This window comes from Rhipicephalus sanguineus, chromosome 2 (assembly GCF_013339695.2).
Source record: "Rhipicephalus sanguineus isolate Rsan-2018 chromosome 2, BIME_Rsan_1.4, whole genome shotgun sequence".
Taxonomy (NCBI): Eukaryota; Metazoa; Arthropoda; class Arachnida; order Ixodida; family Ixodidae; genus Rhipicephalus; species Rhipicephalus sanguineus.
Genome location: NC_051177.1, coordinates 34,686,918 through 34,702,258, shown reverse-complemented (window position 1 = coordinate 34,702,258; position 15,341 = coordinate 34,686,918). Strand labels below are relative to the sequence as shown.

General features: G+C 44.3%; 1 protein-coding gene across 1 annotated transcript in view; it reads right to left on the bottom strand.

Moving 5' to 3' along the window:
* LOC119382701 (zinc finger protein 143) overlaps nucleotides 1–15,341 on the bottom strand; it is a 29,764-nt gene that overhangs the window by 4,262 nt on the left and 10,161 nt on the right. The window contains exons 8-11 of the mRNA XM_049412302.1: nucleotides 14,029–14,230; nucleotides 13,210–13,389; nucleotides 7,297–7,497; nucleotides 3,153–3,380 (exon numbers count right to left, since the gene is read on the bottom strand). Of these exons, the coding sequence (XP_049268259.1) occupies nucleotides 3,153–3,380; nucleotides 7,297–7,497; nucleotides 13,210–13,389; nucleotides 14,029–14,230 (811 nt within the window). The remainder of the gene's footprint in view (nucleotides 1–3,152; nucleotides 3,381–7,296; nucleotides 7,498–13,209; nucleotides 13,390–14,028; nucleotides 14,231–15,341) is intronic.

Sequence of the window (15,341 nt, the reverse complement as noted above, 5' to 3'; positions counted from 1 at the left end):
GGATTTCAATAGACAACTTTTCGATCACACAAAAAAATTGAAGCGAGAACTGCAAAACTGCAGAACTGCAAATAAGAGAAAGAAACCCTGCAGTGACGTAAATAGTACATAAAAACTATCACATAAAAATACAATGAAGACAAAATAAACATTAGAAGATCAATTAGTTGTGGAAAACAACTACACTAAGAGTACATTTCGGACTTTAAGTGAAGAGTGGGAGGCCCCATGAAGCAGAAACACTGACAAACATACAAAAGTTCTGGTACACTTAAACCTCAATATAACAAAGAAGGTAAAATCAGCAATTTATTTTGTTATATTGAAATTCGACCTTTTAACCGATGTATAGTCGCCAAAGGCTTCTTCTGCGCACGGGAAGTGCCAGTACAATGTTTCAATAATATGACAGTACAGAAAACTAATTTCAATAACGTGAAAATTTTGTTTTCAAGAATCTGACATCTGGCGACTATGGCTTGATGATGCACTGGTGAAGTCTTCGTCACGGTGGCCGAACATCATGCATGCCGAAAGAAATGCGGGTACAATGCACAGCAATAATATGGGATAACCGAAGCCATCACACCTGTTTTGAATGCCATGGCTTGTTATCATAACTTTGAGTGTTGCTCAAAGTAGTGCAACGCTGATGCAATCATGTTCACTGAACAGAGCCACTTGCCTTCCATTCACTTCAGTGAACGTGCAACGTCGAAAACAGTTGCACACCCCAAAACCAAAAGAGCTGCGGTCTAAAATCCCAAACACAAGGTGACAACATGAACTACGGCACCTCTGTTTATAGTGGCGACGCTTTCTGTTTTACATCACGCGCACATGTGTCCGAAGAATCAAGCAGGACATTGTACGGTGTCACGAATTTTGGTCGCCGCTATGCAGGGAGTCAACAGCAACCCATTAAAGGGACACTAAAGGCAAATATTAAGTCGACGTTGATTGTTGAAATAGCGGTCCAGAAACCTCGTAGTGCTGTTTTTGTGCCAAGGAAGTGCTTATTTTGAAATAAAATCACGTTTTTAGTGGTCCGCATTGCGTTAGCGCGCTTCAAATCTCCCGCCTGAAAATACGACTCTCCTACGTCACTGCTGCCGTGCCCAACGTTGCCCGCTTTTACTGCGCGGCCGCCGACACTAGTGGCAGCCGAGCGGAAGTAGCGGGACCCACAGTAGCAACAACGGCGCTGCGGCAAAGACTTGCTCGGATGGGCACATTCAAAGCCGTCACCAAGTTGCGGTTGGTCTCGTAATCCTCAGTACGAAAGTGCAGCGAGCACACACGCAGAGGTTTTGACTGTTTAGCACACTGGCGCAACGGCATGACACTAAGCCACTTCGAGCGTAAGAGTTCATTCCGCGGCACCCAGTGAAAAGACACACCGGTTTCCTTGCTGCAGCGCTGGCGTTGTGCACCATTCGGGCATCCGGCAATATCACACGCATGCGGCATTTTGTCGAACTTCCTGTCAGAGCGACTTTAACGAGCGCGCAAAACACGCACGGCAGTACGCGATCCCGAAACTACCACTGAGACGGGCGAGGCACAGCTCGGCGAAAACGGAACCTTTGAACCACGCGCGCCGTTCCCCATGGCAACGCCACGGAGGTTTTGTTTTCCATGAATCAAGCGGAAACGAACAAACAGCATTTTATTACGTATTTTGATGCTCGGAATGTTCTTTTTTTACTGCTGCTAGTTTGATTACTAGTGATTTATTGTAGGCCGACTTCCCTACGTCATCGGGATCACTTCGAAAATGTCCCACTCGTGGCGCTCATCATGTGATACATTTAGCTTAATTTCACGGTAAGTAGGGCACTGCTGTTTATAATATTGCCGTTTTAGAAGTTGTCATACATTGGGCTTTCACTCTGACATAAATTGTTATTTGCCTTTAGTGTCCCTTTAAGGGGAGACCCTGCTTCTGAAACATGTTTCTTGTTTTTGAGCGTATCATTATGAAACTTTCACAGCTTATGTATTTTTATGTGCTGATTTCAAACATGCAATTATTGTTCTAATACAATATGTAGTTTTGAAACTATTAAATAGTTTTCATATTGTTAGGAGCAGGCTTTATTTCTAAACTGTGAGAGTTATCAAGCAAATCAGCCTATCACAATAACCTGGAATCAATGCTGTATGCAATAAGACAGGAATGGATGTTCTAGGCCCATTTGAACAAAAGTTATGGTATGTTGAACATTCCCAGCTTGATCCCAGTTTGACCGAGCTCGACATCGCTGACTTGCCAAGTGTTCAACGTACTATAACTTTTGTTAAATTGGGCCTAGAACATCCATTCTTGTTTTATTGCAAACAGTATTCATTCCAGCTTGTTGTGATATGCTGATTTGCTTTATAACTCTTACAATTTATAAATAAATCTTGCTCCCAACAATACACATGAAATATTTGATATTTTGAAAATAGCATAGTGTACTAGAAAAATAATTGCATATTTGAAATCAGGACATAAAAATACATAAGCTGCGAAAGTTTCATAAAAATGTACTCAAAAACAAAAAAATATGTCTCCGAAGCAGGGTCCCCCCTTAAGTAGGCTTTATTACACATAATTTATTCACATAATACGTCCTTTATCCCACCAATTGAGATCGCTTGCATATACAAGCCGAGTCAGTGACACAGAATTTCCTGAACAATCGCTAGAAAGACAAGAACTCATAACGCTTGGTGCTGCTGCTTAATGGCTAACCATGCTTGTTATTTCATGTGCTGCAGTAACAAAAACACCGTATCACGTGCTGAAGCAATTTTGTAATACTGAGGTTTAACTGTATAACTAAAAGTTAGTTGTACTTGAACCAAAGGAAGTTAGATGCTCTCAAACTGTTTGGCAATGTTGGCCGTTTTCTCTAATTAGTAATTATACTATGTACTAAAATTTTACATGTGTGCAACTATGCCTCTCTCACATACCAGTGAATGCTTTGCACACTGTCAGCGCTACTAAGGAAAACTTGTCAAATATTTTCACAAGCAGTATTTGTTTGTCACAAAGCTTCACTTAAAGTAATTAACATCATAGAATGAGTTGAAATGCGTAACCTTACGAAAATTTAAAAAGCAGTGCCAGGTGCGTAAAGAGCAGTGAACCAGCAAAGCACTTGCCTGTAATGTCTGTGGGTCAAATGAAAGGCGCAGAGTGTTGTCACCAGCTGCAGACGGCGACTGCTGTACCACCAACGTTGTCGTAGTGGTGGCTGTGCTGGACATGTTCCCTGCCCGGCGGCGTCTCCCGGCTTGCCTCGGCTCCTCCATGATCTCCACTGCACCTTGTATCGTTTCTGCTTCGTCCAGATCTGCTTCCATCTCTTCTTCCTCCACTCCCAGCTCTGAAAGCGATAAGGGGAAAAGGGGAGCAACGATCACTCACTAAGCTTGCACAGGTCTTTCGAGGGATGCCAAAGTAAAACCTTAAATGAAATTAGCAAAAAGGAAACCATGTGTAAAAAAACCATGTGCAGAGGCCGAACATTTTGATCAATAAATAAGAAAGAATGTAACGCTAGAGAAGAGCATCACCAAAAAAGTAAACTGGTTGAGTATCCTGAGGGATGGTGCTACCATGGTGGCCATTGGAGGCAACTATAATTTTTCACCCATCTTGAATTTTTGCAACAACGTAAACACAGAGATGAATATGCATCATGTGACGGGTTGCCAAAGTGATAGTGCATCCTGGACTATCATGTTATGTAGTGTTACACTCTGTGTCTGTTGCAATGGATCCGCATACAATATGCTTTCGGATGCAACAGGCCATCATTCTCTCCAAGTTTGGTCTGCCTTATTTTTCCTAACAAATTTAACTTTTGACGGACTCGGCTCTATTGGTCTATAAACTACAATACCCAAGTTTCTTGGAAAAATTTGTCTAGATGGCAAAAATGCAATATCATTTGCTGCGGTGATGTGTGCTGGTGACAGTGCACTGCATGCAACTATTTCTGGTCATTTGCACACTGTGTGAAAATGCACTGACTCAATATGCGTATTTATTAGGGGTGTGCGAATATTCGAAATTTCGAATATTTTTCGAATAGTGTTTGCTATTCGATTCGATTCGCACTGAAATTTTACTATTCGAACTATTCGAACTTCCCAAAGACAAATGCAGTCAACATCCGGTTGAAAGTGACCCCTTCAGATTTTCAATATGCTTCACCTCATTACACTCTCGTATTGCGGCAAAGCTGCCTTTCAAGCTCCGTTACGGTCGAATTTAGCCAAGACAAAGTCCGGTTGAAAGTGGTCCCTAAATTTTCAATATGCTTCACCTCATCACACCCCCGTATTGCGGCAAAGCTGCCTTTCAAGCTCCGTTACGGTCGAACTTAGGCAAGAGACAGTCAACGTCCGATTGGAAGTGGTCCCTAGATTTTCAATATGCTTCACCTCCTCACACCCCCGTATTGCGGCAAAGCTGCCTTTCAAGATCCGTTACGGTCGAACTTAGCCAAGAGACAGTCAACGTCCGTTTGGAAGTGGTCCCTAGATTTTCAGTATGCTTCACCTCATCACATCCCCGTATTGCGGCAAAGCTGCCTTTCAAGCTCCGCTACGGTCGCAAATGTATTAACTCAAGAAAACGCTGGTTCCAATATGGAGATGAAAGATGTGGCAGAGTTGGGGGCTCAATTAATGCTGTTTTGGACCTGAAATTTGGGCAGGAAGTCCGAAAAATCGGACGCCGAAGCTTTTTAGCATCCAAAATTTCAGATGTTCTTATATATCGACGTCTACGAGGCAGATTTGGAACTCCGGACTTGAAGAGAGCACACCCTTGTCCGCCACATCAGTTGTGCTTCCACAGAACTTGAAAGAGGAGGAGAGACTGAGGAAATGGCATCTCTGCCTATCACGTGTAAAGTGTTGTCGGCAACACTTTGGTTGCACCAAATCATGAACATAAATACAATTCGGCCTCTACATTGCCTCATTCTTGATAAGAAAGACAACTATGAAATTGACCCCGCCAGCGCTTCATCAACCTAGCGAAAAGAAACACTTTCATGTTGCTATCTCACAAAACATACTTAGGGATTCTCTGCAACTTTTTCTGTAATTTCACTTTTCGAATTATTCGAAAAATGTTTGAGAAATATTCGAAAATTATTCGAAATTATTCGATTCGATTCGCACTCAATCTTTATTATTCGAATTCGCTTCGCACCCAAAATTTTGCTATTCGCACAGCTCTAGTATTTATGAAACGGCGCTACGAAGTAAGACAAAAACACAAAGGAGCACGAAGTAGCCATGTGTGGGTATATATTTATGTTCCGCGCATGTGTATAAAAGTTCAGTTGAGAGTTCAGCGCTTGTGTTTCGTGTGCTCCTTCGTGCTTTTATCTTACTTCGTGGTGCCGTTTCGTAAATGAATACTTACTAACTAGCCCAATTGTCAGCCCTACTAAACTTTAATATTCGTGCAGCGAAGTTTCTGAATTGGCATTTTAACAATGCCATACTGTAGTTAAAATACCAATTCAGAAACTTCGCGGCACTAGTTTCGTGCAAAAAAATCTTAATTTAAGGAAAAACCATGTTTGAAGGGTTCGCATACCCCTAGTGAAATCCAAATCGCATGCCCCCGACTGATAGCATAACATGGCACATGCACTCACTACCCATTACAGGCTGACAAGTGGTGATGACTTCTAGCCTGAAATGTGCCTAAAGTGCAAAAGCAGTTGGAAAGTGAGCCGGCAACATTACACAGACTCGGCACTCTCTCTTACTTGCAGTTTAAATGAGTATTGTGGTCAAGCAATGCTAGTGAAGCCCTTCACGTTGACTTGAAACAAGCAGCGACGTCTTTTTTTTTTCTAGGGGTGTGCGAATATTCGAAATTTCGAATATTTTTTTAATAGTGTTTGCTATTCGATTCGATTTGCACTGGAATTCTACTATTCAAACAATTCGAACTTCCCAAAGACAAATACAGTCAACGTCTGACTGAAAGTGACCCCTTCAGATTTTCAATATGCTTTACCTCATCACACCCCCGTATTGTGGCAAGGCTGCCTTTCAAGCTCCATTACGGTCGAACTTAGCCAAGACACAGTCAACGTCCGATTGGATGTGGTCCCTACATTTTCAATACGCTTCACCTCGTCGCACCCCCATATTGTGACAAAGCTGCCTTTTAAACTCCGCTACGGTCGCAAATTTATTAACTCAAGAAAACGCTGGTTCCAACATGGAGTTGAAAGATGTGGCAGAGGTGGGGGCTCAATTAATGCTTTTTTGGACCTAAAATTTGGGCAGTAGCCACTCGTGCTTGCTACTTGACATGCGCTGATAATAAAAACACGAAATTGGGCGCTGACATATGGCACGCACGATGCATAATAAAAAACAGTAATGCATAAAGACAGTAGAGTAGTGTGCAATACAACACGGCAGGGTTCCAGCACACACTGCCTCTCCACTGCTCCAAAGGCAAGGAGAGCACTGAGGCGATGTAGCCCTTGCCCCTTTAGCCACTGCCGGAAAAGAAGCTGCTCTGCTTTGGTGGCCTCTCTCTGTTGCGAGCAATGCAATGTGACAAACACGTTTGTAAAAATCACGTGCAACTCATCCATATGACCAGTGGCACCAGCAGAAGCTGCAAATTATTGCCTCCATTTCCCTCTGCGGCAGCAGTGACACTTCGGTACGTTGTAGTTGTGGACAAACATGCTACAATATAATGCATTGAGGTTAAAGATACATGGTGTTTTATGGGTATGAAGTTATAACATGTTAAATACTTCTCTATATAGAGAATTTCATTATATCGAGGTTAACCGTATAATGGACCTTTCCCGCTGGATAATTATGGCCAATTGTAACAGGTGTTGACTGTCCTCCAGATGCATTTCATGGCTGCCTTTTGTTGCCTGCACTCATGCAACAGCATACATTGCACAAGGGCCAATTGTATTGAAAGCTGGCAGCATAATTATGATTGAGAACCAGTTCTATGGAGATTTTCATGCATCTTGCATAACCTCAGCATTAATGTTGTCACAACACAGTGCATTTATTTAAAGATGGAATAAGGAAAAGGGGTTGCTGTGTAGACATCAAGCCACTCCAAAGGCAGGTGCACTTTGCATAGCTCTTCTTTCCTTGTTCTAATGTGGCAGTACATTACACAGTCATTGCGCCATTATTTTTTAAAAGGTGAAAAGTAACGCTTAATGTAATGTACACGGTCTAGAGAGGCAAAGAATTTTTAAAAAGGAGTGAGTCATGGCGTACCCAGGCGGGGGTCGTCCATAAGCAGGCCGTGGGCCGTCCGCTTGTGCATGGCTAGGGTGGAGGTCTGGCGGTAGTTCTTGCCACACAGGTTGCACATGTATGGCTTACTGTGTGTGTGCACCACATGGTGCTTGTACAGGGACGAGTACTCGGTGAAGCGCTTGCCACAGGATGTGACCGTGCACACGTAAGGCTTCTCACCTGCACATGCAGCGCAAAGCGAATGACAAAATTGGGCATTGCCAAAAAACAAAGGCTCACAGTGTTCTCGAGACTGTCTACATACAGCACAGAAAATTTTTTTGGATTTTCCGAAAATTAGAAGATCCTTTGTCACGTTGTTGGCAGTGAGCATGCGTGTGTGACATAAACAAGGAGTTATATTTTTAATTTGGCTCTGAAAGTGGTGAAAAAATGATGCCTAGACTCGTACACCAGTGATGTGTGTCAACCGATCTGTGTAGGTAAAGAAAACCCACACAGGTAGACCCATTTTGCTTGAAAACAAGAAGGTGTGATTTAAAGGGAAGCTGAAGCACTTTTTAAAAAAAGAATGACTTTGGAATGTGTAATCATAGTTTGATCCTTGCTGAATTCGAAAACCAATGTAAGAGTTCACAGAAGTGAACGCAAATGGCATTTCTTCACAAAAAAAGAGCGGCTGCAGACGCAGGGCTTTTTGAATTGCTGAGCGAAGGCGGTGACGTCAACTTCGGTGTGCCGCGTCATCGGCGCCATCAGCTCTGTAAAAGCATAGCCTTCGCGATCAGTTCCACCGAGCGCAGCCAGAAGTAGTCACGGAGGCCATGGCTCCACCAAAAACACGGTGGTAGAATAAAACAGGTGGCCCATAGAGCGCCGCGAGTGCGTCGCCGTACTGCTCGAGTTGCTCGCGGCCGCCGCTAGGTTCACGACAAGTTTTTGGGCCGAAAGACGCGCATTGCAAGCTTTCGCTGGGCTGTAAAAACCGGTTTTTCTAGCAAACTTTGTGGCTTTAAACGGTTGTTTGTGCTTTCACTAGCTTGTAGTGGCTGTCTGTCAGCTTCGACCGTAAAAGTAAGAGCACCAGGCTTTATGAAGCTTAAAATTTTTTAACCAACGCAGGTAGTCCCGATATGACTGTCACAGGGTGCCGATTGCAAGAGACGTGTGCGTATTTTTTTTTCGAAAGCGTGAAAATTTCTACCGTCAAGTGTACAGAGTAAAAAAAAAACCTTTGGTTTTCACGTTATCGTATGTATGTCGAAGGACTGTAGCTGGCGGTCTTTCCGTGGAACTGCATTTCTCCACAACTGCAGTCGCTTTTCGTCTTTCGGTGCGGAGAAAAGACACAGCTTTTCTTTGCATGTTTTGTAGCCAGATTTGCAATTTGGAGCGAAGCATTTTCGTCCCATGGTGGCCGCCGCATCAGCGGCACAGATCGAGCCACCGTGGTTTCAGCCATGGTTGCAGCTTGCACAGTGAGCGGAAACACTGATGCGGTCACGCGCGTTGGTTTGACAGAGCGCAACAAGCGCGACGCATCAGAACGGATCTCAAGCCATGGGATCACCTAATCACGACCACCGTGATCTGGCCGTAATCATGACTCGAAGGCTGATTGCGACTTTGCGACGCTGATTGCGTCGCATAGGGACGCTCTTGCTCTTCGGACGCTTGCACCCATGGACGTCTCTGCATTTATCGAAGATGACCAAGCAGAAAGGAAGAGGCGCCGCTGCAACGCTGGTTGCGTTGCCTGCTTTCATTAGTGGCGCGTCCGTTCTAAGCGACGGCACCTCTTCAGTGTTGCTCAAGGCCTCTCTGGTGTAATAAATACACCGCGGATCTCTTTCTCGAAAGTTGAAGATGTAAAGTGCAGTTTAAATGCTCGCGACGCACGCTGGCCACGTGCTTTCAAGTGCGCCGGAGCAGAGATATCGGCCCAGAGTATACCTGCTGCCACCTTGCGGAAAAGCGGCGGCAACTGGAGCACCGTGACACGCGCGGTGCATTGACGGAGCGGCACGTCGGGCCACCTGTTATTCTACCACTGTGGCCAAAACTACCGACTATGACGTAGTTCCGGTTAGGTCATTTCCACGCCCACACTTTTGGCGCGCTTGCTTGGGGGGAGCAAAACAAACTTTTCTTTCGCGTATTTTAAAGCTCCTGCTGCCACAACAGCGAAAAAATTACGCCATCGTCGACAATAATGTTGGTCCTTGTTAAAACAAAGTTTTACCGAATTGTAAAACCACTTCAGCATCCCTTTAAGGCTCTATTTTATGCCCTTCTGCCAGCTCTACTTTGCGAGTAACTTTCGCTTTCCTTTCTGCACGTTGAAAGGTGGTGCCCGATGGTATTGCCAGCACTGGTCATGTCATGACAATGCATGCGTCGTTTTTAGGATGTCTAAGATGCACTGCACAGTGAAGGCGTGCAGGCATTGTCACAATACCAGCGTAGGCGTTTTGTTTCATAGTGTGCCTCGGAAAAAGCCGTGGGAAGATGCCTTTTGGGCACAGTTTGCCCAATTAAGCCCCAGTGCGTTCCAAGCACTTTCTCGCCTCGAACTATCAGGCGCCTTACGAAAATAGAAAATAGTCTTGAAGAAGAATTAACTTGGCTTGAGTGCGACAGCAGTGTTACAAAAAAAAAAAAGAGAAAGCATTCTATAACTGAATAATGAAGCTTTATTCGAACATCTGTGTGTTGGAAATGATTATTGCAGTCGTCATTTCAATGCTAAGCAAAAGTGAATTAATCCTGCAGAAACCACACATGCTTTCAGTTTGTAACTTCTAACAGCAGAACAATTGTCATCACATTAAGTAGTCAGTGTTACGGGCATCCCTACACAGTTAGAAGAATAAACAACACAGATCAAAGCATTCTGCTTTAACAAATTCACGCACTTTCCAGAGAAACCACTGCAAGTGTGGACACTTCAAATGACATACTTTCCCCTGCGATAAAAAACTGGACAACAAAGGATGGCAGACAGTCTCTTCAACATATTAATTAAATCCCTATGTTTACTTATCAGAGAAAGTCATCACTGAAATGCACCCAACATGCAGATTCCGTATGGTTGACCTTTTGATGACCCCATAATTAAGGGGGGACGCGGCTTTCGTATCACGAAAAATGGCAAAAAAATCGATTTTTTGAAAATCACATTTTCAGTTTCTGTAGCCCTTTTTATATCAGATTCCAAAAATATCTTCACCGAAAACCGCGTAGAAGTGCTATAAAAAAATTGTTGCGCCTGCCGAGGTGGCGAAAATTATTGGGGAAATCGCAAAAAAACACTGATTTTCAAAAAATCATAGCTCCGCAACGACGCCACCGGGCGCCGATATCTTGGGCTCATCGGAAAGCGCATTTCTCCGTCTTCAAATTCCCCGCCGCAGCTGGCTCCTCCCTTCGAAAACAAGCGCACAAAAAGCAAATGTTCGAAGGTCGTTTCGAGGCCTCCGATTGGCCGCGTCCGCCATGTTGCCCCAGCGCGCCTCGCCATTGGTCCGATGCTCGCTCCGGGAGATCGTCGTCTGCAGCTCGTGCGTCTCGAGCTCACGGCTGTCGAAAGTCGCGCTACTTCGTGGCGTATTCGCAATCGCTCTGTGTTCACGGCTCGACGATAACTTTGAACAAGAACTACGTTTTAGTTTGGAGCTACTAGCGGAAGCTCGGTGGGATTACGATGGCGCGCCGCACTCGTAGCGAACATCGCAAACGCACGTCTCGGACCGACTCTCTAGCGTTGATTCGTCGGATCCGTGGTTGGAGGTTCTGCTTATGCGCACTTCGGACGTCGTGACGAAGATGATCGCAGGACGACTCTTTGTACTCGCGACCACGCATTACGTACTTTGAAACATCGGGCACCGCGGCCGGCGCGTCTACTGCTCGGAGTCGTCACTAGGCCTAACTCCGCTCACGGCGTCGGCACGCGAGACGAACCTCGAACTTTGCGGGCAAGAACAACGCGTTAGCGGACTCGCGGCAGTGTGCTTCTTCGCAAGGAACGAAGCGCTTCCCCCGCCGGCTCCTCGGTAAAGCGGATGGTCATTTTACGCGTCGGCAGCGGACCCCACGGCCAAGCTCGTCGCGCCGCGGGCGCGCGTCGGCGTCCCGAAATGCGAGGCCAAACACGTTGCGCGCATATTTTTCGTCGCCGCACCTAGGCATATTGCGCATCGTCACCGAATGCCGCCACACAGCACATCGCGTGCCGACTTCCCGGACTATGCGGCCGAGCACTTAGAGGTGAAATAAAGCACTGGTGATGCAATTTAGGCGCGCTTGGGGCCGTGCTTGGTATCACCGTAAGCGCTCATGAATCATCTGAAAAAATAAAAGCCTCGCAGAAAACCGTGTCCGCGACCGGGTGAATGATGAAGCGCATCGCAGGCGAGGTTTACAAATTAGCTTGACGAGTGAAACAGGAAGATGAATTCATATCTGCCCAGTTCGCGTCTTGAATAAACTGCTAAGGAATTCCTATTCCACCAATGTCTTGGCCATAACTGCCCGTTATTTAGGAGGAAGGGATAGGTTGTCATGATGAGAGCTCCTCTTAGTATCCTATAAAAATGATTCAATGATCAATTGCAACCAAGACTGTTAATTATGTTAATAAGAGCATGAATACAAGAAAGCTGGCAAATCATCATAGTACATGACCTACTTGCATTACAACATCTTGTTTTTTTGTCATGTCTATTACACCACTTCATAACTTCATTTAACATTCATGCTACATGTTCTTTGTATGTCAGAAAAGGATTTTAAGAAAAAAGAAAGAAAACAAAGGCACAACAGATGTAAGGCCACATGTGCAGGAGGTCCAACCTTATAAAACACATTAAAGATCACAATCTTCTTGTGTTTTAGAGAAGCAAGGCACCTTAAACTAAAGACAGGGCACTCAAGAAACTGCACATTACGAAGGACTCAAAAGATTACGACACTAGTGCCTTTTGATGAAGTAATATCGTTGGTACAACTTTAAAAGCCGTTTTCTCAAAACGACTTTTCTTGCTTCCTGCTTCGCTTGTTCCGCTGATTTCTCACTGACCGCTGGGTCTATTTCAGTTCCGTTTTTTGTTCTATATTCCTTGAAGCACAGTTCAGGGCGTGACATTCTTGCTTTTTCAGTATGGCCTTTTGATAATTAGCTATTTGACGAGTTGCACAAAGCCTCGTTGCCTGTTGCACAGTCACCTCATGAAAAATGAAAACTAAAAAAAATTTTGTTGCAAATAAAAAAATCTAAGAATGTCACGCCCGCAATCAGACATCTTAGAATGCATAGCACTTTGAACGAGTTTCCTATCGCATTTTTTAAGCGAGTCAGACTCGGAACAAGAGCAGAAGGCGAAATACATTGTACATCAAAAAGTTGTAAAGATATATTCATGAAATTTCTACAGTAGCATTACAAAAACATTTCAAATAAGTGTGCCAATTTTCATCAAAATCCATGAAGAAATAAGAAAGTTGGTACCGAAAGCCACGTCCCCCCTTAATCTTCATGAATTTTGTGACAGTACTGGGCCTGCCCAAGTGGCTGGTTTTTATCACAACAGCATTCCTACACCAGCCTTGATGGGTTAGTGGCTACGGCGCAGCACTGCTAATCACAAGGTCATAGGTTCAATCACCGCGCCAATGCTGGCACATTTCAACAAGGGCCGAATGCAAAAATGGCAGTGTTTTTCGACTTGGGTGCATGTGAAGATCACCAGGCTGTTAAAGTTTATTCTGGAGGCTGCTGCTATGGCATGCCTTATCATCACATTGTGGCTCTGGTATTTAAAACTCCAGAATTTAGATACTTCATTCACCATCGCAAAATCTACGTACTGAATCAAGAAAAGAGCCCCGCTACAGGTACAAAGGTTGGGGAAGCACTCACAAAACAATCACCTGTGTGAATTCGTATGTGATTCTTGTAGTTTGTCGCACTAGCAAATGAGCGGCCACAGTTCTCCTCTTTGCAGACGTACGGCCGCTCGCCTGTGTGCGTGCGCATGTGCACCTTTCGGATGTTTGATGTAGTAAAGGCACGATTGCAATCCTCAAAAGGACACTTGAAAGGCCGTTCCCCTGTAAAAGTAAACAATGACATAACATTTCAGATGCACAATGAATGTTCGCTGCTCAAGAGCGCAAGCAGAACTTAACAATGTCTGCAATTGATTAGCTAATGCGCACCCGGCACTAACTTTGGAAACAAGACAGTTAACATCTTATTTATGGTGAGAGTGAAAATAGCGTGAAATGGTGTGCTCACACATCCAACGAATGGTTACAACCAGAATAATAAAAAGAGCGCCTTGAACTAGTTCTTTTTATACCATTCGAAAAATTTTTCACTATCTCTTGTGCAGACTGGCTATTGTAAATTTAGTGACAAAGATGAACAGGTTCAAGTGAGCTAATAACAAATAATAGGAACTGCAAATGAAAGAAATAATAACAAGCTATGTAGCAGTACCTCCAGAAATTTACATGAGACACACTAGAAATACTACCTTACAATTTCTGTTTCATTCCAATTTCTTTTACGTGCTAACACGACTACACAGAAAATTGAACAATTCTTACACGAGCAAACAATGTCTCAGTTGCAATTAAAGGTCAGCTGTAGCCCAGCACTAATTCTTACGTTTTACTCCAAGCCGCTTGTCTATCATTCGATGCTACAGAGCGGGAGAGTACTGCAAGGCAGCTACAGAGACGTACCTGTGTGCGTGCGCACATGCTTCTGCAGGTCCCCTGACGTCTTGAAAGTCTTGGTGCAGCCGTCATGTGTGCACCGGTAGGGAGTCTCGCCTGTGTGGACACGCGTGTGACTCTTGAGGCCGTAGCCGGTCACGAAGCTCTTGTTGCAGCCAGCCACAAGGCACTTGAAAGGTCGATCGCCCGTATGTGCGCGCCCATGCACCTGTGCCATCAGGTACGACAGATTACAATTAGAAGACAATCTCGACCTGCTTGCTGTGCAACACTTCATCTAGTATTTGCGAGCAACCTGCCACAATGCTTTAACCCTTTGAGATGCTATGTACACAATTGTGTACACCACTTGTTTTTGTTATCTGTATCGACTAGGGGCTAAGAAAGATCAAGATTAGAGCTGTGCGAATAGCAAAATTTTGGGTGCGAAGCGAATTCGAATATTGAAGTGTGAGTGCGAATCAAATCAAATATTTTCTGAATATTTCTAGAAAATTTTTCGAATACTTCGAAGCGAAATTGCAGAAAAAAGTTAGAGAGGATTCCTAAGCATATTCTTATGAGATAGCAACATGAAAGTGTTTCTTTTCGCTAGGTTGATCAAGCACTGGCGGGGTGGTGTTTCATAGTTGTCTTATCAAGAATGAGGCACTGTAGAGGCCGAATTGTACTTATGTACATGATTTGGTGCAACCAAAGTGTTGCCGACAACACTTTACACGTGATAGGCAAAGATGCCATTTCCTCAGCCTCTCCTCCTCTTTCAACTTCTGTGGAAACCCAACTGATGTGGCGGACAAGGGTGAGCTCCCTTCAAGTCCGGAGTTCCAAATATGCCTCCTAGACCTCGATCTATAAGAACATCTGAAATTTTGGATGCTAAAAAGCTTCGGCGTCCGATTTTTCGGACTTCCTACCCAAATTTCAGGTCCAAAACAGCATTATTTGAGCCCCCACCTCTGCCACATCTTTCATCTCCATGTTGGAACCAGCGTTTTCTTGAGTTAATACATTTGCGACCCTAGCAGAGCTTGAAAGGCAGCTTTGCCGCAATACCGAGGTGTGATGAGGTGAAGCATACTGAAAATCTAGGGACCACTTCCAATTGGACATTGTCTTTTGGCAAAGTTCGACCGTAACGAAGCTTGAAAGGCAGCTTTGCTGCAATACGAGAGTGTAATGTGGTGAAGCATATTAAAAATCTGAAGGGGTCACTTTCAATTGGTCGTTGACTGTATTTGTTTTTGGGAAGTTCGAATAGTTCAAATAGTAAAATTCCAGTGCGAATCGAATCGAATAGCAAACACTATTCGAAAAAT